Consider the following 26,770-nt stretch of genomic DNA (forward strand, 5'->3'; position numbering starts at 1 on the left):
AATACTGCACTTTGCTCTCACTGCCCTTAGATCACTGCGTCATTCTTAATGTGAAAGAGATGTTCCACAGTTTTTGAGAAACTAAATATTCTTTTGTACAATGTGAGGTTGAAATGAATTGCATTAGCTGCAAGGGTGTTATTTCTGGCACACTGTAATACTGATATTTAAAAACAACATGGATTTATTCTCTTAAATGTTACCCTTGTAATATAAACACCACTGTCCATTTTAAACATCTCACAAGTCAGCTTTTGGCAGTCACATTTTACCTCGTTCCTTTTGCGTTCTGAGCTTTCATTTCACGTAACTTTATCCTGTTGTCTAGGCTGTCATGCTCTCTGCAGCAGAAATAGGGATGTAAGTTGAGAGCTGAAAACCTTTATGTCCTGTGACCATAAGGGCCTAGGGTTGAAAAAATTAATAGTACACAGCTGAAGAAAGCAACATAAATGTATTACCCTCTTATAACTAATTCTGAGTAATGAAACATTGTTAATATAATTTTTTTTCTTTTTTTTTTGAGACAGGGTCTCGCTCCCTGTCTCCCAGGCTGGCGCCAGGTGGTGTGATCACATCTTACGGCAGCCTCGGACCCTGGGCTCAGCCCCCAGAGTAGCTAAGACTATAGGTGTGTGTCATTGCACCTGCTGTGGGTCTCACTTTGTTGCCAGGCTGAGTTTGAGCCGTCCTCCTGCCTCGGCTTCTCCAAGTGTGATCCACTGTCCCTGGCTGTGAATATGTTTTTGAGGAGATGAGACTTTTGTTTTACTCAATTTGTGAGTCTATAGTTGGTTGTGATTGGTTCCTTATGAGGCAGGATTCAGCATGGGTCTTACTTCTGGTTTGGGTTATTAGAGTTCTAAACCCTGGGAGACTTTGTTCCATCAGTAACATGAGAGAGGAAGGAGCCCTCCAGCTCCTTGAGTTATGTGCCAAAAATTGTAATGGTCTGTCATCAGAAATTATTTCTGATGATCTGTGAGCTAAAAATTCAACTAGATCATTCTATGAGTTCCGTTGAAAGCAAAGAACCATAAACCCACCCGTTTACCAAGGGTTGCCCGGTCAGTCAGCCGTGGTAGGCCAGTGTTCCCAGACCCTTCATTTGCTCTTGGGTCCTGGTCTTGTTCTGAGTGGACAGTGAACCTCAGGGTAATTTTTTTTGCCTTTAAGTGGGAAAAAGGCTTTGTGAAGAGGAGCAAACACATCAAGGTGCTCTCTGGGGGAAGACCACTTTCAGGAAGCAGTTCCTTCTGGACACAGTGGCTGAGAGAGATGCAGAAGCCCTCTGGGGTGCTCCTGGGGGTGTGTTATTTCATCCGGAAGCTGGTGCCTCAGAACTTGGTGCCTTCATCTTAATAGAAATTTTCAAGAAACAAAAGCTAATTAGTCAAACGGCCTCTCTAGATGGTGGCATGAATGAATTTTACTATGTTATAATTTCTTTTTAGATCTTTAATTTGCTAATGGCCATTGTGAACAACAGGTGTCCTTACTTAGTCTCTGATAGAGACAGAGAGAGGGTTGTGGGTGTGGGAGCCTGAGGACACTAGCCTTCTGTGGAATAGCCTCAGGAAATATAGATCATTCTGATTTCCTCTTTTGCATATGTGAGAAGCTTAAGAGTGTCACAGCCCTTAAGTGGCTGCAGTAACCACAGAAAGTCTCCTGGGTGCCAGGGGGTAATTTGTCAGAGCTGGGTGGCTCCTTTGGGTGTCACCAAAGACAAGTAGGACGCCTGGGGAAACGGTTTCTCTGGGGCGAGGTGCGGCTGGCCGGGCCTCACTGTAGAGATCCACGCTCTGTGTCTGACAGGCAATTACAGGTATGTGGCCTGCACACCAGGCTGGGTCTTCCTGTGTGGGAATCACAGAAGGCAGCCTTCTCTGAACTGGGCTTTGCAGCATGGAATCCAGTGGTGGTTTACTTCCAGACCCTCGTCTTGTAGCTCAAGGGCAATTCTTCCTGACCTGGCCTTTCACAGCAAGGTCTGTGGTACAGACTTTTGCTGTCACAAAGTGCTGCTAAGGCTTAAAAACTAACGATTGAGAAATACAGATGAGTAAACGCCTCCAGTGGCGCTGTCAGCTGTCCCTCTTGGCGCACACCAGCGCATCCCCGCATGCTAGGTACGGCCTCTCCCCGTTGGCGCACACCAGTGTGTCCCCAGGTGCTGCCAGCTCTGGCTTCTTCTTTTGTAGAGTCGTTTTTCTTCCAAGCCAAACTCCAGGGCCGTCTGGGTGTGGTTGAGCCACTTTTCTGTGGACCTGGGTCACGTTTCCCCTTTCCTTCCAGATGTCAATGTTCTGGAATGATGTCAGTGTGTGGTTAGGAGAGTTTACGTCTTCCACGGGGGAGGCAGTGGGGTGCAGTGAGCAAAAGCAGCAAGCTGGCCTCCAGTAGATGGGCGGCCTCCAAGGCCACCTGGCCGTGCAGGTGATGACACGTGGTATTTCTACCTGTTCTCTGTCATGTGTTTAAATTGCCTGAGGTTGGCTGTCCTGTGTCATCCAGCGGTGAAGCCCAGAACACCAACAGTATGAAAGTCAAATGGTTAAGGCCCCATTCCCCATGTGTCCTTACCAGCACAGAGTGAGGGTTTCTGTTTGGGGCCACTGCTCCTAGTGCAGGTCACTGGGGCTTGACTGTATTGAATTACTCACATGCACTCAATGAATGTTGTTGTTTTAAGGTCTTCTTTTTCTTTGTGATTCTTTTGTTCCATAGCGTCGTCCCCCAGACCACAGTAATACTCAACAGTGATCGGCAGAACGCCATTGTAGCCAAGATGGACGACCCCTTGAGCAACAGGGCACCGGATTCCCTGGAAAATGTCATTAGCAAGTCAGTAGCACGGCACCACCCTCACCTTTCCCCACCACTGTGACATGTCCCGTGGGAATGAGTCAGCTCCCCGAGCCAGGGCACGGCTGAGCACGTGGTTCAGCTCTGGTCACAGCTAGGCCTGGTGGGCACTGCACCAGTTCCCGGAGGTCAGGGTGGGGGGGCCTGCAGAGTACTCACAGAGACCCATGCCCTGGTGTGTGGCTGCAGAGAGGGCAGCGGCTCGTGGGGACTCTATGTCTCGGCTCCCGGAGTCGTGGAGAGAGGTCACTGTGACTTCACAGCAGCTGGTGAGGGTGTGTCCTCCAGCTCACTCGGTGGCTGCATGGGCCTGTCTGTCTGTGCAGCACCAGGTGAGCAGACACCCTGCCTGCCGTTGCAGAAGTTAAGTGTCCTGAGTTTATGGCTTTTTTTCTTACTCCTTTTGAGACATTGTGGATGGAAGCTTGGCTAGAAATGGGAGTGGACAGGAGAAGGGTCAGCACCCCGTGTGAGGGTGAAGGCCATCAGGCGGGGTGGGGTGGTGGGCTTCTGCCCAGCAGACACTCCCCCGTGAGGATGGTGGTGCTCTTTGCTTCCCATCGAGTCTTTGAAGTTCTGTTTTGCTTTTTTCCTCTGTTTTCTCTGCGATTGCTCCTCCTCCAGCTTTGTCTGGTTTCCCTGTTGTCTTAGTTCAGTTTTCTAGGCTGGTAGTTGTGGGCACAAGGGCTGGCTATGTGGGGGGAGGCGGTGGGGAGGGGATGGGCAGCCCGAGGCTGGGCTGCCTGGTAAGAAGGTGAGGTCCCTCTGTCCTGCCTTGCTCAGGGCCCACACTGAGGTCAGTTGGCAGCCTGAGTGTTTAGGGGCAAGTTCAGCCTCGGTAGTTTTCTAGAATCAAGCCCAGGAAGTGCAGAGTGAGCCTCCTCTGGATGTGACCAGCATTGTAGACACCTTGTTGTGACTTTGCTCAAAGAGGAATTTGGCTTGTTTCCCCTCAGTGTGTAGCAGGCCTTGGTTAAGGAGGTTGAAAGGGTCCTTAAAGAGGCAGGTAACAAGTCTCCAAGTGTGTTTTCCAGGTACTCTCTTGTTCCTCACCAGGAGCCCTTGTGAGGAGAGCGGCTCCTATGGAGCAATGACTGTCCTTAAAGGCCGCCTGAGTGTTTCTGTCTGTCTGTGGGAGTAGTTGTGAGTGATGGTGTGTTTCTGGAGGCGGGACGTCTGCAGGAGTCTTGACATCACGGTCATGGACCGGTCGGTCTCTAGGCACACTTGCTCTTCATCAAGTCTTCCCTGACGTAGGCATGAAGTGACCCCTATTCAAGTGCAGCATCTGGTGGGATAACAGCCTCTGAAATCAGAAAGCACCATTCTAGGCCTGAGTCACAGTGAGTTACAGTTTTACTTTTGTGAGGGCAATGTTTGCTTTAAACGTTTAAGTTTCACTTTATGTAGTTTCTTCCACACCCCAGACCCTTTTCTACTGTTACGTTGCCAATAATCTTCGTAGAAAGAGCTGTCTGGAAGACTGTGATCCACTGGTCCAGGCGTAGTCAGGGCCTGTGATAGACCAGGCAAAGGGGACATCCCCGTGAGGCCGCCCTGACCCTGCTGTCTGCTGTGCTGCACTCATGATGTCAGGTTGTTGTGTTTCTTTCCTGTGCAGCGCTGTTCCTGGGCGGCGGCAGAACACCATCGTGGTGAAGGTGCCAGGCCAAGAAGACAGCCACCACGAGGACGGGGAGAGTGGGTCAGAGGCTAGCGACTCCATCTCCAACTGCGGACAGTCTGGGAGCCAGAACATCGGGAACAACGTCACCCTGATCACCCTGAACTCAGAAGGTGCGTCCCAGACAGTTTCTTCTTCCCGTGGCTGAGCAGCAATAGGGACAATTTTTCTTCTGTTTTTGCTTTTTAGAAATGTTATATATATTTGTTGCTTTTTAAAACAACACAATATAACACTGATGAAGAAAGGGAAAATAACTTGTGATTCTACTATTCAGAGATCTCTAAGCCTTCTGGGCCTTTTCTCTGGTGCCTTCCAGTCAGACTCGGTTTCCCTCCCGTGGCAGCAGCCTTTCCGTGTTGGTACAGATTTGCACAATCTGTTTTCAATCCTTTTTACTTAATCAGCTTCTAGGAATGGATGGCTGTAACCGTGTGTCATTTTTACCTAGTGGTTGGCTCCCTGTCTTCGATGCTCCATCTCCCATCTCTCTGATTGATGTCTGGAAGTAGCTGTCAGCTGGGATGCTGGGCAGAGGACACAGTTTAAATCAAGCCCCTGGCCCCACAGCTCTGCCTTTCCCACCTGAAGGAAGCAAGCAGATGTCAGCCCATAGGTGGACTCCTAGGGGGCTTCTAGGAGTTCCCCGGGGGAAGGCACTTCCTTTTCCCATAAGGGTATGAAGGGACTTCTCGTCTGGCCCTTGCCTGTGGTCAGCCTTGTCCTAGGGCCTCAGTGTGTCCCTTGGGACTAGCTTAGTAGTCACCACAGTCGCTGCAGTGTGGGGAGAGAGAGGAGATCAACTCAGCAGATTCAGCTTTGTGTCATGGAGTTCCGAAGTGTGTATGTTGTTTACTAGTAAGAACTTGAGGTTTTTCTGCTTCTACATCTGAGTTACTCATTTTTCCTAAAGACGGTTTGTTTTTTTTTTGAGACAGAGTCTCATTTTGTCACCCTGGTAGAGTGCCGTGGTGTCCTAGCTCACAACAACCTCAGACTCCTGGGCTTAAGTTATCTTCCTGCCTCAGCCTCTCAAGTAGTTCAAACTACAGGTGCCCACTACAACACCCAGCTAGTTTTTCTATTTTTAGTAGAGATGGGAGTCTCAGTCTTGCTCAGGCTGGTCTCAAACTCCTGAGCTCAAGTGATCCTCCCATCTTAGCCTCCCAGAGTGCTGGGATTACAGGCGTGCTCCACCATGCCCGGCCTCTTCCTAAAAACGTGATGTAGAATTTTCTGTGAGCAAAGTTAAACATTACTGTATCTGAAACATTGAAAACAATGTTTTTCTCAAAAATTGCTTTTACACCTAATACAAATGGCAGAACAGTGAAGACAGAAGGAGGCAGGAGAGACAGCTTAAAATCGAGATCTCACTCGCGTGCCCTGCAGCTGACCATCTTCAAGCCTTCATTTCAGTGGTTGTAGTGTATTCTCAGTTTGTATAGCCATCACCTCTGTGTTGTATTTATAAAAAAGGAGCCCTGTCTCCATTAGCAGCCACCAAACCCTCCCTCCTTCACTCCCCCAGCCCCAGGACCCACTGACCTGCCGTCTCTGGATTTTCCCACTGGGGACATTTCGTAGGGATGGGGTCCAAAGATGTCACATAGATAGTACCATATGTCAGCTTCCTTCCTTCTGTGGCCAAATAGTACCCATCGTGTGGGTGGACTGGGTTTTGTGTTTACCCACTCGTCAGTTCATGGACATTTGGGCTATTGCTGCTTTTTGGATCTTATAGATAATGTTGCTGTGAATGTTTACATGGGTCTTTGTGTGTGATGTATGGATTGCAAAGTCAAGGCAACTGGTTTTTTACACATTAAATTTAAGGAAAAGAGAGATGCAACTAATTTCATTTGCATGCAAATTAAATGAAAGTCACATTGTAATATTCAAGAAGACTAATTATTCTTACTCTTTTTCTATGGGGATTTTGTAAATACCCATGTAGATCTGGCTACCCATTTTAGGCCTGATGTTTGGATTAAGTTGTGAGCTAGGGCCCAGCCCAGTGGCTCTGGTTTATAATCTTAGCATTGTGGGAAGCTGAAGCTGTAGGATCCTTTGAGGCCAGGAGTTCAAGACCAGCATAGTGAGACCCCATCTCTTAAGAAATGAAAAAATTTAGCTGTGTGGTGGTGCATGTCTGTAGGCCCAGCTACATGGGAAGCTCAGGCCCAGGAATTCACAGCTGCAGACTCTGTCTTAAGTAAACAAATAAGTAGATGGGTAAATATATAGATAAATAGGTATGTCGATAAACAGTGTCATCTAAAGGTATAGTCCCCAACCACCAGGCAGGGCCTGTTGGGAGTGGGCCACACAGCAGGAGGTGAGTGGCAGCTAGCAGAGCCTATCTGTGTTCTCAGCCACTCCTCATCACCATGTCACCTGAGCTCCACCTCCTGTCAGGTCAGCAGCCAGGCATTAGATTCTCCCGGAGCCTGAAGCCTGCTATGAGCTGCATGGGGTGGGAGAGTGGGGTGGGGTTGGGGCTCTGGCCTGTGGCTTCTCAAGATAATCTAATGCCTGGTGGTCTCAGGTGGACCTGAGACCATGATGCCCGTGCTGAGGCCATCTAGTTGCAGGAAAACACACTCAGGGCTCCCACTGGTTCTGTAGTATAGTGAGTTGTATAATTATTTCATTATATATTCCAATGTAATAGTAATAGCAATAAAGTGCACAGTAAATATCATGTGCTTGAGTCATCCCCAAACCATATCCCCCTGCCCCCAATTTGCAGAAAAATTGTCTTCCGTGAAACCAGCCCTGGGTGGCAAAAAGGTTGGGGACCACTGAGCTAAAGAACCAAAATCTTGGTAATTTGGGGAGTCAGGTCTTACAAAGCATCAAGAATAAAAATTTAAAAATTAAAATTTTTAGGGTGGTGCCTGTGGCACAGTGGGTAGGGTGCTTAGCCCCATATACTGAGGGTGGCAGGTTTGAACCCGGCCCTGGCCAAACTGCAAGAACAATAAGAAAAAATAGCCAAGCATTGTGGCAGGCACCTGTAGTCCTAGCTACTTGGGAGGCTGAGGCAAGAGAACCACCTAAGCCCAGAAGTTGGAGGTTGCTGTGAGCTGTGATTCTATGGCCCTCTACCGAGGGCGATAAACTGAGACTCTGTCTCTAAAAAAAAAAAAAAAAATTAAATTAAAATTTTTTTTTTTTTTTACAAATTGTTTTAAGCCTTATAATTTTTATATGTTTTAAAATTTATGTTTCTTAATGTGATATGATTAATGTGGAATATATTTCAGTTGGGAGAAACAGCAGGCTGACCCTACAATGAACTTACCAAAAGGACTCAGATTTGGAGCTTACTTAGTATTAATATCTACATGGAAAAATACAAAATTTTTTTTGTTTGTTTGTTTTAGGATGTAAAAGTGTAACTTTATTTTATATTAGAGAAAGGGAAGAGATGAGAAAAGAGAGAGAAAGGAGCAGAAAGCACAGAGTGAGAGGAGAGAAGATGGGGTGAAGAAAAAGGGGAGTAGTGAGTGGCATCCCAGAGAGAGAGGGGAGCACCGGCCACACAGAATTTCTCGTACATGATTTCAAGTTCCTTAAACATAAATCATACTCTCGTGTAAGGCATCCTTCTTTGGCAATGGCTTTGAGTGAAATTCTATAACCACTTTTAAAACTGATTATTTCCACCAAATGTGACTTTAACATACAGTACAGGTTGTTGGGATCAGGGCAAATTGGAGAAATTTTCCAAAATTAAATTTTACTTTATTTTGAAGAAGCGGTCATAATTCAGAGCCACTGTTTTCTCATTCCCTTAGGAGGAAACATTTTTATAATAAATCTATCTCACCAACGCTGTCCTTGGGAATGTGTATCTCAGCAGGGTGTCGATGCCCTGAAATGTCTGGGCCGTGTTCTTCGGACACAGTGGTCTGGGGAAGATTATATGGAGACACATGAGGTCGTCTTCACGTGATTGCTGTTCATGTAAATGTTGGAAAAGGAGGGGACCCATCAGTGTCTCATGTATCTGATTTACTGTCGCTCTGGGGTGGTGTCACCTGCTAGACATCTCTGTGGATTTATGACACACCAGGGGTGAGACATAGTGTGATCCTGCTGTGGCCTCCCCCAGTGAGCCTGGAACACTGGCTGGGCTGGGAGAGGTGGAGCGGGCAGGGCTCCGCGGAGGGAGGAGGCGTTATTGATGGGGGAGGTCGTGGAGGTGCCGGCTAGTTTTCAGCTTAGGTTCCTATTCCACGAGCCCTGGTTTCAAGGGGACACCTCGTGCTTACCCTTCTATGTCAGCATTTAAGTGCCTGAAATTTAGAGGGACACAGATTTCAAGGTGGTCATTTCTTAAGAATTCTGAACGGCGTGTTTGAATAGACATGCTGTTTTATATCAAATTTGGAATCAATTCCCTATACTGCAAGGGTACTGTATCATTTTATGCTAAATTTTTACTTAGGTGATTGTTTGTTCTGACATAAGCCGCATTTGAATAATAACGACCCTGGCTGGCCCTGTTGGTGGGTTTGGGACTAGAAGGTGTGGGGCCGGGTCACTCCACAATTAAGGCCAACCAAGTTAGAGGAGTAAGTGACCGAAAGGAACCTAGCTTGAGGTCTCTGAATGAATGAAGAGATTTAGTTATGATTCTTAACAAAGGGATTAGAATCCTTGCTGTGCATACATTTAATAATGCTTACAAAACTGCACAAATTGCACATATAAAATGTCAGGCACTTAGTTTTAATGGGGAAGGATTGTACCTCAGTCATGATTGAATGTTTATCAGGAACTGGTCTCATGAATGTTGCACAGCCCAGTTAGTGGGGTGACTTATGGGGAGACTCTATGTGAGGACGGTGGTGAGGCTGCAGGTTGTCTGTGAGAATGGTCAGTGGGAGGAGCTGAGCGCTCCAGAGATTTGTGTATGAACTTGCCCACTGCCTCCCTGCATGCAGGGTGGTGGAGGGAGGAGGCTGGGCAGGAGGTGAGTTCTGGGCTGTGGTGCAGCTGGGTAGCTGTTTGACCTTGTCCCTCTGCTCACACTGCCCGTGGAGGCAGCTCAGCTGTGGAGAGTGTGGACAGGTAGCTGGAGTGACCACACAACCCCAGAATCACAGGAGCTTTTGCACTATTGGTAAGTTTTCTTTCAAATTAAGAAATGTTTGAGGCCAGGTGTGGGCTCACGCCTGTAATCCTAGCACTCTGGGAGTTTGAGCCCGGTGAATTGCTGAGCTCAGGAGTTCGAGACGGGCCTGAGCAAGAGGGAGACCCCATGCCTGCTAAAAATAAAAAACTAGCCTGGTGTTGTGGCAGGCATCTATAGTCCTAGCTGCTCAAGAGGGTGAGGCAAGAGGATTGCTTGAGCCCAAGAATTTAAGGTTGCTGTGAGCTATGATGCCAGGGTGACAGAGTAAGACTCTGTCTCAAAAAAAAAAAAAAAAGTTTAAGCATCACAGGTGAAGTCTTTATAATAGAATTGTTGATGTAAAATAGCCCACCCTAAACCAAAGCCAAACAAAGCAGAAAGTGATGCAATGAGTCATCTCTAGATAGTAGTTTCTGTCCTTTGTAGTTTGTGAAATGTTAGTGTTACAGAATTCTAAAATTCTCAAACTCCATGTCACATAATTATGAAACCTCTGATTTTACAGAAAGGACCTTGGGGAGGCCACCTGGTTTTCACAGCTGCCCTCCAGGCACAAGGCTTGCGAGGTGGGTGTACCCCTGCCCCGCTAATCTTTCTGGCCCCTCCCCATCCTGTATATTCATTGAGTGCCCACCAGCACGTGGTGGGGCTGAAGGCTTTGAACCTCTACACAAGACTGCTAGACGTTTAGCCAGTGGATGAGAGAGGGCACACGGAGCTTCATTTGTACAGGTGTTTCTGCCCCCAGATCCTGGCATATCCCAACCCAACAATAAAATATTTTGTTCTTGTTCTCTACGTTAGGTGGAAGAAATGAGCTTTTGGCAGTAATGATCACCCCATGTCCTGGCACTGGACGCCTTCGAGCTGTGATGTGTGTGTGGTACGGCAGCTTGAACGGCCACGTGGCTGTGACCTTTGCTCACTTGCCCAGCAAGTTCTGTCTGTGTAGATTTATTCTGTGTCACTGTTCACTGTTGGAACACTTTCTTTCCTTCTGTGAACTGTTTTGCTCTTGAGATTCACAGTCAGTTTGAACAAGCCCTTATAGAAGCCAGATGAAAATTTCTTTTTAGTGCAGATGGAAAATGTAGCTCATGTCTATGACTGTTCTCCAAAACCTTGCCTAGCACTGGCTGAGCTTGAGCGGGGAGCTAACTGGATGTGACTTTGTTGCGCTGGGTGCCGTGTTCCGAGTCTGGGAATAAGTGCATGCGGTCAGTGGTGGTGACATGCGGCCTTATCTAGCAGGCAGGACTGTTGTGGTCCAGAGCACCTGCTTCTGGGTCGGTTCCACTCTTCCCTGCCCTGTGACCTTGCTGAGACCTCCTCACACAGGGCAGTGCGCAGGGGAGGGGACCCTCCTCGAGGGCACCTTCACCTGGTACCATTTTAGGGTCAGGGAGATTATTTGGGAAGCCTCTGAGTTTCTAAGCAGTGTGAATTCTCTTGGTTTCTGATCACCCTGGAGCTTTCTTCTGCCTGACGGGGAGGCTTTCTGAAGGTGATGTTTGCCGAGTCACTGCACATTGTCAACCTCAGGATGAACCAGAGAGACTTTCTAGGTTGAGAGTGGCCAAAGCACTCATAGAGTCCAGCTTGGAAGCCCAGAGTGAGTGCCTGCTCAGAGGCACCCTTTCCTTGGCCTCAGAGGGAGCCGGGAGGGTGTGGGGCTTGCAGGCAGCACTCCCAGCCGCAGTGGCCAGTCCCACCCTGCCTCAGGGTCCCTGTTCTGGGACAGCTCTGTCTCCTGTGGGTGCTTGGCTCTTCTCTCCTCCACTTGGACCCCCCCCTTCCCATAGGTCAGCCCTGTGCCCCACTGAGGGTGGAGGCAGTGCCAGCGCTTCCCATGCTTGAACACTGCATCTAAGTGTTTGCTGTTGAGCAAACCAGAGGCAAAGGCTAGACCGTGAGCACCGGGGACATGGCGAGCCTGGCTGCTCCTGCTGGGGCTGCCATCTTAGTATATCTCTCTGTGGGAAATGGCTGGCAGCTGGGCACAGAGTGAGGAGGTCCAGAGCAGAGTCAGTGCTGAGGACAGCGGGCATGTCCAGTGATGCAGGAGGTCAGCAGGTCCTTGGGAGTCCCACAGCAGCAGGGGGAACATGTGGCCTCCCTGGTCTGGGGTCCCAGAGGTCCCGCTCCTACGTCTCCCCCACCTCCTGCACACCTGCTCTGGACACAAGACTCAGTGTCCTCCTGTTAGTAGCAGCCTTTGGGATATGGAAAAATGCAAAACCACAGGTGGTGTGTGTGGCAAGGAAGAGTGTCTGGCCACAGGAGGAGGAGCAAGTGTTTCCAGGGTCACTGGTGAGCTGTGAGAGGGCAGGGAGAGGCAAGGCCCCCACACAGGAAAGGGTGACAGGAAGAAAGGTCCAGAGCACGGAGGTGGGCGGGACTCAGTGGTGAGTCAACAGGACCCTGCTACACCCGACCACCCTCCGTCCTGCAGAGGATGACCAGAGGGCTCCTTGGTCTCACCTGGGCTGTGTGACCAGAGGGCTCCTTGGTCTCACCCGGGCTGTGTGACCAGAGGGCTCCTTGGTCTCACCCGGGCTGTGTGACCAGAGGGTTCCTTGGTCTCACCCGGGCTGTGTGACCAGAGGGCTCCTTGGTCTCACCCAGGATGTGTGACCAGAGGGCTCCTTGGTCTGACCCAGGCTGTGTGACCAGAGGGCTCCTTGGTCTCCCTCGTGTCAGTGTGCGGGACCCTCTAGGGATAGGGATGGCCACTGCTCTCCATCGTCCTGGAGACAGGTATGCCACGTGGGCTGCTGCTGACTCCCTTCCAGATGCAGCAAAGCTTGAAACAAACACAGTTCTTAAACTTTTTCTTTTTAAAGCTCTTTAGCCTGTAGGGGCTGTGAAGAGAATCAGGTGTTGGGAGTAGAGGATTTGATGTGCCTCTTCCAGGTTGGAGGATGAACTGGGGCCTGTGCCCTGCTCTGATCTGGTGGCCTCCCCAGCACTACAGGGATCCCACCCCTGGGCACACTCTGGTGGCTGCACCTGGTCAGGCTGTGAGAGCTGCAGGAGGCCCTGGATGGGGCCAGCTATGTGGACACCCCCAGCTGCGTAGACGCCCCAAGTGCTGGCTGAGCTTGCCAGAGGGTCTGGCCTTGAGTGCAGGACCAGGTGTCTGCACAGCACAGCGGCTGCGCTCAGCTTTCTGCGCGGCCTGAGAGCAATCTGGGCTGGCTATAGGGGAGTGACAGGATTGTGTCTGGTCTCTGTCAGTGGTGGGCCCCGTGGGCTTCCTCATGTCGGGTAGGGGCTGCTCCGGCACCGTGGGGCCACCTGAGCTGAGCGTCTGACCGTACCCGTGGCTCTCTCCCCTCCAGAGGACTACCCCAATGGGACGTGGCTGGGTGACGAGAACAACCCCGAGATGCGGGTGCGCTGTGCCATCATCCCCTCCGACATGCTGCACATCAGCACCAACTGCCGCACAGCCGAGAAGATGGCGCTGACGCTGCTGGACTACCTCTTCCACCGCGAGGTGCAGGCCGTGTCCAACCTCTCAGGCCAGGGCAAGCACGGCAAGAAACAGCTGGACCCACTCACCATCTACGGCATCCGCTGTAAGTGTGGGCCCTGCACCTTTATGGGCCTGGAGCTGGCGGCTTGTGGTGGCTGCGGGTGGGTCGGCGGTGGGTAGGGCTGGGACCCCATCCTCACTGTCAGGGGGATGCTGGCCTCAGTGATCATGCCAGACATGGGAAGTGGGGGCTCTGAGTTGAGCCTTCCCCATGGCCGCTGTCGTCTGGTGTCCTGCAGTTGAGAAAGATGGCGGGACATATTTCTCTAGGGACTCTAGGGATTTCCGAAACTGACCCTCACATCCTAGGCTGCTCTGGAGCAGGAGGTGAAGGGGAAGGAAGAGCAGGCTCTTCCTGGTCCTATGCCTGGAGCATCTGTCCAGACTCCCTTTGGCTTCCCCAGGGAGCAGGCAGGATGCGGCCTGCCTCTTCCTTCCAGAGAGGGCTTGGCCTCGGCCGCCACACCAGGTATAAGGGAAGCAGGAGGGCTCCCCAGAAACCCCAACACAGGGCAGTCCTCTTCCTCTTCGAGGAGGTCGTCACCACGTTACCCTGCTGGTGACTCTGGAGTGGATGCAGGCCTGTGCACGCCTCTGCATGCTCTGGCCTGGCACTCGCATGCTGGGATTTTGGTTCCAAGGGTTCTGCCTTGTTCCAGAAGCCATTTGACGTGGCTTCTAGTAAGACGTGAGATAGAGGGAGCAAAGGCAGGAGGCCCCAGCACAGGGCTTCAGTAGCATGCCAGGAAGCCCAGCTCTGGGGGGCGGTTGCTGCAGGCCCATGTGAAATCCAACTCAGCAAATGGGGGAGCAGTGTCCACAGTCCACTAGGAGGGGCCTAGCTGTCCTGGTGAAGTTCCCTGCCGCTGACCTGTAAACTTTTCTTAGTGTTAAGAGAAAAACAAAGGCTAACTTTTTCAAGAGCTAATTACAAAAATGGTGAGAATCTTTTCATGTGGCAGCTTACGCTGACCTTTGGCTAAGACTGAAGGTATTGTACTAATTGCAGAATTTTGAGGCAATTGCTGTAAAGTGGAGCCAGGCCCTGCTCACACGGGAGTGGGATGGTGGCTTGTCTTCCTAACAACGCTGGAGCTTGTCCTAAGGCTTGGCCCAGGTTTTGTGTCACTGCTGTCTGACTCAATGGGCACCTGCCGTGGACCCTGGTGTCACTGACTCACGGAAGACCACCTGTGTGGGCAGCAGACGCTGGCTTTTCAGACGGGAAGCAGAGTAACCTGTAGACACAGAGAGTGTTTCAGGGCAGGTTCAGAGCCGAGCCAGCAGCCCTGCTTTAGAATGTGGCGTGCCAGGCCCTCCCAGCACATGGGCCCTGCTTGAATGGGTGCAGGTGACCACATGACGGGCTTCTAGCCTTAAAGCATGAGGCTGTGGCTCATGCCTGTAATCCCAGCACTCTGGGAAGCTGAGGCAGGTGGATTGCTTGAGCTCATGAGTTGGAGCCTGAGCAAAAGCGAGACCCTGGCTCTACTAAAAATAGAAAAACAGAGGCAAGAGGATCACTGGAGCCCAAGAGTTGAAATTTGCTATGAGCTATGATGCCATGGCACTCTACCAGAGCAACAGAGTGAGACTTTGTCTCAAAAAACCAAACAAACAAACAAACAAAATATCCTGGGGCTGCTTGGCAATGAGCGGCATGTGCGGTGTTTGGGGGACCACATGAAGAGTGCTGTTGGGATGCACAGACAGGGCAGCAGGCCCAGTGCCGAGAGTGCAGTCAGACATACACGAGCAGCTGTAATACTGAAGAGGGCAGCCTGGATGGATGGGAGGGGTGCTGCAGGAGCCAGTGGCGTGTGGTCTGAGAAGGGGTGTTCCAGGGAAGGGGTCCTTCCCCTAGGGCAGCAGTTCTCAACCTGCGGGTCACGACCCACAGAAACTGTATTAAAGGGCCACGGCATTAGGAAGGTTGAGAACCACTGCCCTAGGGGTTAACAGGGTGGTGGCAGGTGTGGAGGAGGGTGGTCGACCTGATCTGGAATAAAAGTCTGGGCATAGACTGTGATCTGTTGTGTGAGCGGGGCACAGAGGATGTTCCTGAGAGGTGATGGAGCATAGCAGGGTGGTGGGTGGGCGTGGGGGAGTCTGTAGGGTGGTGGAAGGTGCTATGTGGGACAGAGCAGTTGGCAGGCCCTGGACGCCTGTCCCTCTCAGCTGTGACGAGTTTCTCACTGTCAGGAGGCTTGAGAGGAGCATCCAGCCTGGCATCTGGGGCTGCTGTCTCCTTGGGGTCCACTGACTTCAGGGGTGTCCTCCAGGGAGGCCCAGGTTGTTGACTGGGCCCACCAGGCTATCCACACACCCTGCACCCTAGGCCTGCCTCCTTGTGCTCCCAGGCAAGCTCAGAGCACTGTCCCTGGCAGTGGGCATCCTGCCAGTGCTGTATTGCCTCTGGGAGCTGCCCTGGTTGAGAGCTCCTGTGGGACGGCTGTCCATCCCTGCTCTTGTGGCGGGCACTGTGGAGATGTCCCGTGAGGGCTGGGCTTCGGAGCAGAGTGCTGGGCAGGACTGTGGGCTGGGCTGGCTTTCAGGACAGTCGGCCTGTGAACAGTGCCATGTGGAGGGGCTGGGGATTCTGCAGACATCAGTGAGGCTTGGCCTGACAGGCTCTCGGAAGCTCGCTGACGCTGCTGGGCGCTCTGGTAGATAGCCCATTTGTCTCAGGTGACTAATTCACTATCATAAACTTCTGAAGTACAGCAGAAAAATTGTGTTTACATTGAAGGCCACATGGCAGGGCTTGTGAGGGTTCTGGCGCAGGCTGTGGGTGGGCCCCTGAGGATTCCTGCGGATGGAGACAGCCCTTTGTGCCGGCAGCCAGTGTGTGTCACGTGGGCAGGGAACCTGTGGGCTTTCTCAGAGGAACTCCCGACTCAGCGTGGTGTGTTTGTCACACGTCCAGGCTGTCCAGCCCTTTTCTGCACATTGGAAAAATAAGAGTCTTCTCAGGCCTCACATTAAATATGGACTCTGACAAAAGCTGGTGAACCAGAGAAGAGGTCTCCACCCCCCATGGTACTGACACTACTGCTAAGCGAAAGCAGTCTGATCTGTCTGCGGCCCGTGGGCCACAGGTTGGACATCCCTGTATGTAATTTCACAATGAATAAGTATCTCAGAAATCTGAGAGCCTGTGCCCATCCTCAGGGCATCCCCATGGGAGTGTGACGTGCCCCTCACATGCAGCCCATGTGGCCCCACTGTTAGCACAGGTGAAGCCACTGTGGGGAGTATAGGGCCGGGGAGGGCCATCAGAGGATATGGTTTGGTGCAGTGCAGACTGTCTCCCAGACTCAAACTGTGGCTCTGAGCCGGTGGCACCCACCCTGATCCTGGGTTGAGACCCTGGATGCTTAGTGTCACCAGCAGGGAGTGACAAGGAGCTGGGCCTGGCTGTGTTGTGTACTACTGTAAGGCTCTGTCACCACAGAGGGTGGGCAGCCATGTGGATATGGCTGTTGTGTCCTTGAACAAAGCGCTGTGTAGGCGGGTCCAGGGGGCCTGCAGGGCAGGGAGCACCCAAGGGCCACGTCTCTGCCTGCCACGGTTTCCGATGGGTGAGTGTTTCAGGCCTTCCTGTGTTGGGGGCTGCTCTAGGGCCAGGCCTATGTTTAGACAGTGTGGGGACCAGGGCCGGGGAGGGGGTCTGCCCTGCCTACCCCAGGTGGGCGGCATCTTAGAGCCTCTGGGCAGGTGCCCACTCTGGGCCCTGGGCCAGCCCTTGATGCGTGCCCTGTGCCTGGTGATTGGGTTTTAAATGAGAGCACCATACAGGGCAGCGGGGAGGTGAAGCAAGGCCTTCCTGCCACCTCACCAGGCCCTTCTGAGGGTGTGGGGGACACAGGCACAGACCCCTTCCCGCCTTCCAGGCCAGGTGCACCTGTGTCCACAAAACCTTGTGGAGGTTGAAGTCCTGGTGTTCACATTTACCTGGAGTATTCGTTTGCCTTTTCTCCCTTTGGCCCAGTTTAGTCCTATTGCTGATTGTTGACAAAGAGCAAACTGAACCAAACCAAAGCAGGGACCAGACTGCCCAGACCTCGGCTCCGTCGGCAGTGAGAGCCGCCTCTGCGAGCCGCCTCTGCCACATGGTCCTGTCTCTGCCACCCCGAGAGCTCCCAGCCATCTGCGACCTCAGTGCTCCCCAGGGAGAGGGTTTCCATTCTTCCTTTCCTTTGGTCAGCAGAAATAGTTTTTTCCTTTCTATGAAAAAGAAGATCTGTATTTTGAAACATACAGAGGTAACATTTGTAAGTACCACTTTCTCCAAATGAAGGAACAAGTTTATTTGAAAAGGGGGGGGAGCAGTGCAATCTGCTTTTCTGGGTGTTGGTTTTCTTAGGGTTCCCAAGGATTGACACTCCTGTCCCGAGAATTTAGACAGCTAACCAAATCATTCGGGTGTGCTGTGCATTATTGTAACATAAAAAACCTTGGAACATTATCATAAGAAACATGATGTAAGAATACAAGTGCCCCCCCCCCCCCCGCCTGTGTTTGAACGGAGAACGCAGGCTTAGTTCTCAGTTTTACTAATGGACCGTCATGTAAGTCTCTCCTTGAGCCAGGCGGTAGAGCACATCACTAACTTGGGACTTACTGGGAGTGGAGTGAGAATGCACATCAGGGCAGGTCGCCCCGATCTCTGCAGACACCGGTGCAGAGTGCTAGTGTGAGTCAGGGAAGTCGGATTCATCTGGACAGAGTAAGATTCACATATGCAAAGACAACCACCATCGGCTCTTTTTAAATTCTCCCGCCCAGCACAGGTGGCATTTCCCAGCAGAAGGCCATGGGCAAATCTGCAGCTTCCTTCCCACGGGTCTCTCTGAGCCCAGTGTGGTTCTTAGGCTGTCATCAGGCGCCTGGGGCAGCCATACCCAACTGCCATGGCCCAGGTGGCCTCAGTTCTCTCAGGGGCGCTGGGGTCAAGTGTCGGCAGGGCCACGCATCCTCTGAAGGTTTCTCCTTCTCCCAGCTTTTGGGGGTGGCTGGCTGCTCAGTCTTTGGCCTTTGCCTGTGGCTTTGTTACTCTGACTCTGTCTCCACTGTCATCTGGGCCCCCTTTCCTTATAGGGACCCGGTCACTGGATTTAGAGCCCATTGTACTCTAGTGTGACCTTGTCTTAAACTGCTTATTACATCTGCAAGGACCCCACGTAAGGTCATGGATTCTATGGCGACATTGTTCAACCCAGTACACAGGACACAGGTTCAGTGATCAGTGCTGTCTCTAGTCCAGGTCTCTGTGGGCTGACAGGGTGAGGCTGCTTTACCCGTGCCCTTACGGGCAGGTTGCAGGCAGTGCAGGAGCAGGTGTATGTCTGTAGGGACACTGAGTGTGCAGAAGTTCTAATCAGCTCGGGCTCAGGACAGGGAGTGGAGAGCAGCTGGAGGCCCCTCCTTGGCAGGTGACCTCAATGCTGAGAATGTGGCTGGGGTGGCTGGGAGGCTGGAGGCTCTGGGTGTGGGGGTTCCCAGAGTGATCACAGAGATCTGGGAGCGATCAGATCTGCCACCTCCCTTGGGCAGAGAGTCATAGATTCCTTCTGCTTTTCCAGGCTGGCGCTATCAAGTCAAGTCTGTAATTTCAAGAAATAAATTGTTTGGCACTCATCTGCTTTGCTCTCTCTGTGAACTGGAGATTACATTAGCAGTGGCAGTGTTCTCATCGCTCTTGACTGATAAGCCTCCTGCCACCCACCAGGGACGCTGCTTTCGCCTTCACCATCTCTGCTTCCCACGGTGCCTCACACACTCTCTGAGAGGCCCGTATATGAGAGCCGGGAGCCTGGTTTTGTGATTTGAACCACTGGTGCCAGTCACAGGGGCTCTGGAGACTGGGAAGTTCAGAGTGATGGGGCGCTGCCAGGAAGAGGGTGGAGGGCAGTGTGGTCTTGGCTCTTGCTTCTGCCAGGGCCTCTGGCAGAGGTGGTGGGGACAGGCCTGCTGAAAGTGGACTAAGGCGAGATGGGATAGTTTGCTCCCCAGATGTGACAGATGCCTCATCATGTGCCTTGATCACCAGAGGCTGGGTGGCTTCTGTTCTTTGTGTCCTGGAAATGCTGCACATGTCACTGTCACTTACAGTGACAGCACATCTCCTACCCAGAGGGCTCTCGTGCTCAGGCTCAGGGGCACACGGCTTACGAGCTGGGTGCATCCGTGTCTGCCTTGCTGGGGCCTGCACAGCCCGGCTTCCTTTCCCCCCGCTGGGCCTCACTCTGTGTTGCTGACCTGATGTGTGCAAATCACTTCTTTCTATAGTTTTTGCCTGAAAACTGAAGTGAGGGTAACAGCATTCTTGTGTCCTGAGTCTTTTTTTTTTTTTTAATGTGTGCCAGGTAACATAAGAGAGAAATTCCCCTACAAGTGTAACATGACAGTTAGGGTCAGGGTCATCTCTTGATCTGTCGTTGTAAGATTTTTCCTACCCGACTTGTCAAGCTGAGGTTTCTTGGTGCTATCAGAAAAGGTAAAGTCTAGAAAGCTTCTTGCAAAGCTAGGGGAAGCAGCGAGGCCAGGGCATGCATGGAGGTCAGGAGTCAGAGCTGGTGGACTGGCGGCAGGTTTCTGGGGGCAGTGTGATTCCTGGGCTGTGTCCACCTGTTGGATCTTCTCTCCCAAACCCACAGCTCCTTGAGTAGGAGATACTTTGTTGCTGGTCCCTTGGGTGGTGTCCTGTGGTGCCGTCAGGCGGGGCCCCAAGCTGCTGTGAGGCGAGGTCTCGGGAGAACTTACAGACAGGTCGTGTGCCACTGTGTGGGGTGTGATATGAGCCAGGATTTGAGCTGGCAAACTGAATGTTACGAAGTCGAATGGAAATGTTAATGTTTTTGCTCATTTCTTGTATTCCTGCAAGCAACCCATGTGTTATTTACGTAGCGTATTTATATATAGTGTGTGGAACACATATAACACTTAATTATGAAAATGTGCATTTACATAGTGCATGTTATATGTTCTTTTCCATTAATAACAAGTTTTAAAATTTTGTACAGTTTCATTAATCCCTGAGTAGGGTAGTTAGAGGTGTTTTTCTTTGCGCTTAGAGGTGTGAAGACAGGAGATGGTTATGGACATGTGCTTGGACCTGTGTGATTGCTGTCTCTTTCCTTGTCTGGAAGACCCCAGTGTAGGTGGGCTTCCGTGCGAGCTGCTGGGCAGCTGGCTCTCCTCCCACTGAGCTGACAGCTGGCCCAGATGTCAGGGCTGTCCCAGCCCATAACAATGGGTCAGTGATGCTTATGGAATGATGGTTATGTGATCACCTTAGAGATGGCCTGAAGAGCCACGGAAGGCAGAGCGGCTGCTTTGTTTAGGGTTCCCTTTTACTCATGAGGATGCACCACTCTGGGCTGTCGCTCGTCCTGAGCTTGTGGGTCCTGCCCCACAGCCTGGCTTCCTGTATCTGGAGTGCAGGCTCTCTGGCTGTCATTCTGTTCACAGCCAGAGAGGCCCTGAGACGCGCTCACAGAAAGTGTCAAGAAGGATCTTTCCAGAGTCCAGGGTACTTTTGGTACTTAATATGATAGTTAAAACAAACACTTCCTCTGTCTTGATTATTTCTAGTATTTTGGTCTCAATAAGAACAGATTTTCATGGCTTGGACAGTAATTTAACTCTCAGCAGATGGTCCAAACTCTGTGCCCTTAGTAGTCAAAACAGGAAGTTTTCAGCTTAATCTTTTTGTTTTTACAATTTTGAATTCCATCCATTTATTTTCCTGTTGACCACTGGAGTTGTGTGAGCCCGCCTGAGAGGTCAGTGTTAAAGAGGACTTCTTATGATTTCTGGCTTGGTGATCACTGATTCCTACTGTCATGTGGTATAGAGAAGGGGCCTTGTAGTCTGCTGAGAAGTAGGCTGCCCCTCCTGTCCCCGCGCTCCAGGGTCTCCTAGGTCCTCGGTTTCTTCCTTGTTGAGCCAGGGTCTCTGGATGTTGATCAGTCATGTTTGGGGACTCTCTGTAAATGTGACTGATTACTAACTGTGGGTGTCAGTGAGTGGGCTGAACCCCAGTAGTGCAGGCTGTGTGCCCTCTGAGCTGGGCCTGCAGGGCTCCCTGCTCCTCACAACGGGTGTCCTGCGTGAGCAGCCTGAGAGGAGGCCTCGCGGGTTACACAGGCATGCACTGGACTTGGGGGAGCAATGGAAAAATGTCTGAAGGTTGATTGTGATCACCATTCGTCCAGTAAACATGCAAGCACTTACCAGGTGCTGAGATGTTCCGGGTGCTCAGCCTGCAGGGGCAGACAAGACAGAGACCCAGAGATTGCTGTTTGTAGGGTGAAGAGCAAACACAAACTCCCAAGTAGCTGGGGTCTCTGAATGCTGGGGAGTGAGCGGGGTCTGTGAAAGCAGCACTGTGGGCAGCCCAGCCGTGGGAGGCAGGGTGAGGGCGCGGCGGCGAAGGTGGGGTGTTGAAGTGATGTCTAGCTAAGACCTGAAGGAGGTGAGGGAGGCCGCCAAGCAGATACAAATGAAGTGGAGGGATGATGAGCTGAGGTTTCAGAAAGCCAGTTTCGATTAAATTGTTGGGATCCTTGACTCTGTGCTCTGGACATTAAGTGCTGTTGTGAATTTGGGGCCGACAGAGAAGCTGGAGGGTGAGAGGCTGGGGACCTCGGTGAGGATACCTGCTGCCCCTCTCCTCATGTTGAGGTTATTTAAAGGTTAGGTAAATGGAAAGAATGTATGACTATATTTTAGTATTTATACCCCATCTTGGGACATGTGATTTTCTGGATCCTTTGCAAGGGGCAAGGAGTCAGGGGTCTGGTGTGCAGGTGCGGCCCCAGCAAGCACCCCGTTCTGTGTCCAGGTCGCTTCTGTCAGCTGAGCCCGAGCAGGTCTCTTATCTCACAGCTGCTGTTTGCGATGTGTTCTTGTAGGCCACCTTTTCTATAAATTCGGAATCACAGAATCCGACTGGTATCGGATCAAGCAGAGCATTGACTCCAAGTGTCGGACGGCGTGGCGGCGGAAACAGCGGGGCCAGAGCCTGGCGGTCAAGAGCTTCTCACGGAGAACGCCGTCCTCCTCTTCCTACAGTGCCTCAGGTACGGCTGTGCCTTGTGGGGGCTGGGCCCCCGTCTCCAGCTTGAGTGCAACCTGCGTGGCCGTGCTCTCAGGGGCATGGTGCAGAGTGAGGTCGGCCTGGCTCTCAGAATCTACAGGAACCTAGTGAAGGGGAGGCTTCATTCCGCATGCTCATCTTACAGGGAGAAAACCTCTGTCCTGTAAGCTTGAGGCTCAACCTGCCCCACTGGGCCACCTGGGAGGTTTTCTAGTAGGTCTGAGCCACAGAGGGGCTCGGTCGGGTGCTGGACAGGTGTGCGTGAAGCACAGATGGCCTCTTACCCTGCCGTCTGGCGGCTCCTGAGCATGGAGCTCCTTCACACTCAGTGTAATCCAGTAACAATAGCATTATTGTGTTATTGGAATTTGCATGGTGACCACGGATGAAGGGTTGGAGTGGGTTCTACATTTTCCTACTTTTTATTCTTATTTTGAATTTCTGGCCTAAGATAATGGGGAAAAATAACCCTCTTAGAGTTACCTCTCTGGCATTGCTGGAAGGATTGTTTTTCCCTGGGAATGACAATGTGACTTTATGTCGGTTTTCACCAAAGACATCTCAAAATATTCGAATAAATATTTGACTTAAAACAATCTTTTTAAACTCCCACAGTAGCTAGCTCCCTTGGCAGTGGCTCCGGGAACTCGAGCTCTGGCTGGGGCTGGGGTCAGGACCCAGGGGCAGCCATGAGCAGGGCCAGCTCTTCTGAGTGGGGTCTTTGTCGGCCAGAGCTCTTTGTTCTGGAAGCCTTGCAAGCTACAGACCAGATCTCCTGGAGTGCTCTCGGCATCCTGAGCCTGCTTCAGGAAGCAGCTCTCTCAGTTGTTTTGGTAGTTACCAGACACTCAGCCCTGGCCGCTGCCAGGGCTCTGAAGGTGGGAGGTGCTGGCTGCGGTTGGCCACCCAAGTCGTGCCCCTAAGGCTGTGCTCTCTCGAGTGGTGTGTATTGAAGCTCTTGGGAGCCTGGCCTGAGATTGAGAAAGCTGCCTTGGGAATTGAGAGGGTGGCAGGTGGTCCTGGGGTGGGTCCTGTGCATTTGCTGGGAGCTGTGTGCACAGCAGTCCTTGGCCATGGAAATGGAGTCCAGTGGGGACTCTCAACATAAGTCAGTTTCTTGCCAGGGACTTTAGTGAGCAAGAAGCTCTCACTATACGACTTGACCCCTGTTGGACATAATGGTCTACATCATTAGGGTACTAAAAGCTCTAGAAGGCGTACAGATAATGAGAGGAAATTTCATAGCTGCAAATATAGCCTCAGAGGGTCTGTGAGGCGCAGATACGGAAGAGCCGTCACTGTTGCAGTCCAGGTGGTCTCAGGGCTTTAGCCGTGGAGGCTCTCTGCGTCCAGCTCTGCGCATCTGACTCATGATGACCATGAGTGGTGATGTTTGGAGCCACTTAAAAGATTGTTCAGAGACAGGCTTTCATGATGGTTGTGGGACTTGTGTGGGAATGGTTAGAGGCAATAGCTAGAAATTCGGATTCCCCTAGGTCTGGTTACAATCCAGTAAATGCCTGGGATGTGGTACATCAGTAGAAAAGCAGACTGGCTTTGAGGGTCCTCAGAGGGGAGGGACAGAAGGTTCTGGAAGGTAGACACGGCCCATCTGGGATTTTGTTGTTTTCTTCCTGGGGTCCACATGCCTGGGCACAGGGTTAGCTTTCCATAGATGTTCTGGACGAACAGAGAAGCATTGCTGAATGCACAGCTCTTCTCGTCCATGGGGTGGTTGCTTTGAGATGGGGTGTATCCCCATCTCTGGAGGTGCTAGGGTGTAGTCAGGGCCTCTTGGCGGGAGATAGCACAGAGAAGAGCATCTTCAAGGTCGACACGCAGGTGGATGCCCTTGGAATTACATTAATTCAGGTTCTGGTTAGTGCCCTCGGGGAGTGGCCTGGAACCCCACATTTCTAAGGAGCATCTGTGTGGTGCTGACACTGCCAGTCCAGACCATCTGAGGGTGGAGGTGTCAACTGCATGGGTAGCTCCCAGGACAGCTGTGGGCCCCTCCCGACTTTGCAGTTGGAGATGGAGATGCTTCGAGTCCCAGTTCCGGTACGTCTCTGTCTTCAGGTAGCTTGTGGTTTAGCCTTATTTTTACATTTACTTCCTTACTGCTGGTTTCTCTTCTAGTTCTGAGTCTTTCTTTCAATTGAATGGCAGAGTTCAGTTTAATAATAGTTGGATTTCTTTAGCATATTTTGTTTGTTTATAAACATGTCAGGATTCTTCTGAGATGCTGTGTTTGTGAGTGCAGGTGCTGTTGGTGTCTTGTGGGCTGTGAACAGCCCCCACCAGCACCACGTCTTCAGTGCCTGGGTGCCCGGGTGGGCCCCTGCGTGGATGGATTGTCTGAGAAACCCTGAGGTTTCAGCCGCCCGACTGGCTTCCGAAGAGTGAGAGTCCAGCGTAGCCTTTCACTGCCTAAAGAATGGGCCGTTTTCACAGTAGCACGTCCTGTCCCTGCTGGGGGGGAGCTTCTCCGTGTTCTCCCGGGTGATGGGCCCTCATTGTCTGGGGGTCAGAGGATGGACTCTGCCCCAGGTGCTTGGGTGGGTGTGAGCACAAACAGGCCTGGCTAGGGGTGAGGGTCAGGTTTAAAGCAGGGCTTTTTAGATACCCTGAGAGGGTGGGCAGCATAGCAGAATTCCTGTGGCTTTGGGGCATTTATTTTTCTAGGAAGAAACAGGTCTGAGTTTCTGAGCTTTGTGTCCAGTCTCATGCCACTGCCGGAAACTCAGACACGCGCCTCATTGTGGGTTCTCGGGAAGCCTGCTCACGGGTCTGGAGCTGGCTTTCCTGGTTAGCTTCAAAATACCCCACTTTGTAAACCTCAGTTGTTTTAAATGTTCTCTGTCTTAAAATCCTTTACATTGGCTAAATTAGACGCAGTGAAGTAGATGGTCAGGTGAAGGGACTCTGGGTCATGTTCTTTTCTTTCCTTCTTGTTATTTTTTATTTAATCATAGCTGTGCACATTAATGCAATCATGGGGGACAGTGTGCCCCATTTGAAATATTTTCACCAAACTGGTTAACACAGCTTTCATGGCACGTCATGTTCTTTTCACCACTGCTATTGTCCTAACAAAGCTGATGTGATTTTTAAGGCAGTTTTGGTGACAGAAATGTTCCAGTAAAATGTAATTAAGCCAGAATTGCGTTCATTTGGAATTGGCAGTGATCCCAGCTGGGGTTGTCATGTTTACTTCCCAGTCGTCAGCAGACAGAACAGGAACTTAAATGCTGTGAATGAGACACTGAGGTGAGCCAGTGTGCTTAGTTGAATTAGCACGGCCAGCTAAGTACAAACCATAAAAGCAGGAGTTTCAAGGGATTTTAAAGATCAGAGTATAAAATCAGCAATATCACACCCTCCTGTCTGGCCCAATACTGTGCGTAATTATATATGTGCTTGAGTGTAAGATGGCTGGATTTTATTGTTTAAAATATAATTCAGCCTTTTTCCCCATAAGTCTCGTGGGGGAGTTGAAGCCCTTAGGTGGGTGGTCTGTGCAGTGGCAGCATGTGAGGGTCATGCAGGGCCAGTACTCTGAAACTGCTGCCCACACATGTCTTCCTGTGGTGTGACCTCGGGATGCTGGGAGAGCCAGGCCAGGCTGGGCCGTGTCTTAGCCCCTCGGCCTTCCAGTGGACAGGGTGGCCCAGTGCCTTCTGGGGGCTCCCCCCGGGCACCCCGTCTCCAGTCGCTTGCGTGGTTCTTGGACTGTTCTTGACCGTGGATGTGTAACTGATGCAGTATTCCGCACTAGACTTTACTGTCAGCACAAATGTGAAATGTGGCCTGGAATTCATCTTCACATTGGACACTTGTAGCAAGCTACTGAACAGGTGGTAATGTCCATAATTCTTATCTTACATTTGGAAATCATTTGTATCATACCCCTACAAATCACATCTTCAGTGTTTTTCTTTTTAGAGCCCTGGGACTGCCATTCCTATGGGTTGTATTTTTGAACAATGTGAGAACTGTAAAAATGAGTTTTTATTAACATTAGAAAAGACATCACTTGGGAATCTGTTTATATGGTTCTTAGTAGCTGGCAGAGTGGCTTTTAATACTTTGTTTACATGCCTCTTTATTTTTTTTTGAGACAGACTTACTTTGTCACCCTGGGTAGAGTACCATGGCGTCGTGGCTCACAGCAACCTCAAATTCTTGAGTTCAAGCAATCCTCTTGCCTCAGCCTCCCAAGGAGCTGGGATCACAGGCATGAGCCACAGCGCCCGGCCTCATTTACGTGCCCTCTTAATAGAAGTTTGAAAACGTATATTCTTCCTTGCATATTTTTTTAAAAATTTTTTTGTTGTTGCCTTTTGGCTGGGGCTGGGTTTGAACTCACCACCCTCGGTACATGGGGATGACACCCCACTCACTGAGCCACAGGCGCCACCATATATATAT

General features: G+C 51.1%; 1 protein-coding gene across 8 annotated transcripts in view; it reads left to right on the forward strand.

Moving 5' to 3' along the window:
* BANP (BTG3 associated nuclear protein) overlaps positions 1–26,770 on the forward strand; it is a 95,403-nt gene that overhangs the window by 46,249 nt on the left and 22,384 nt on the right. For all 8 annotated transcript variants that reach the window (XM_023507510.1, XM_023507509.1, XM_012812035.2 and 5 more), the window contains 4 exons: positions 2,731–2,847; positions 4,490–4,665; positions 13,040–13,279; positions 22,155–22,322. In XM_023507510.1, the coding sequence (XP_023363278.1) occupies positions 2,731–2,847; positions 4,490–4,665; positions 13,040–13,279; positions 22,155–22,322 (701 nt within the window). The remainder of the gene's footprint in view (positions 1–2,730; positions 2,848–4,489; positions 4,666–13,039; positions 13,280–22,154; positions 22,323–26,770) is intronic.

The sequence above is a fragment of the Otolemur garnettii genome, unplaced genomic scaffold (genome assembly GCF_000181295.1).
Source record: "Otolemur garnettii isolate 467f Iridium unplaced genomic scaffold, OtoGar3 scaffold00185, whole genome shotgun sequence".
NCBI lineage: Eukaryota > Metazoa > Chordata > Mammalia > Primates > Galagidae > Otolemur > Otolemur garnettii.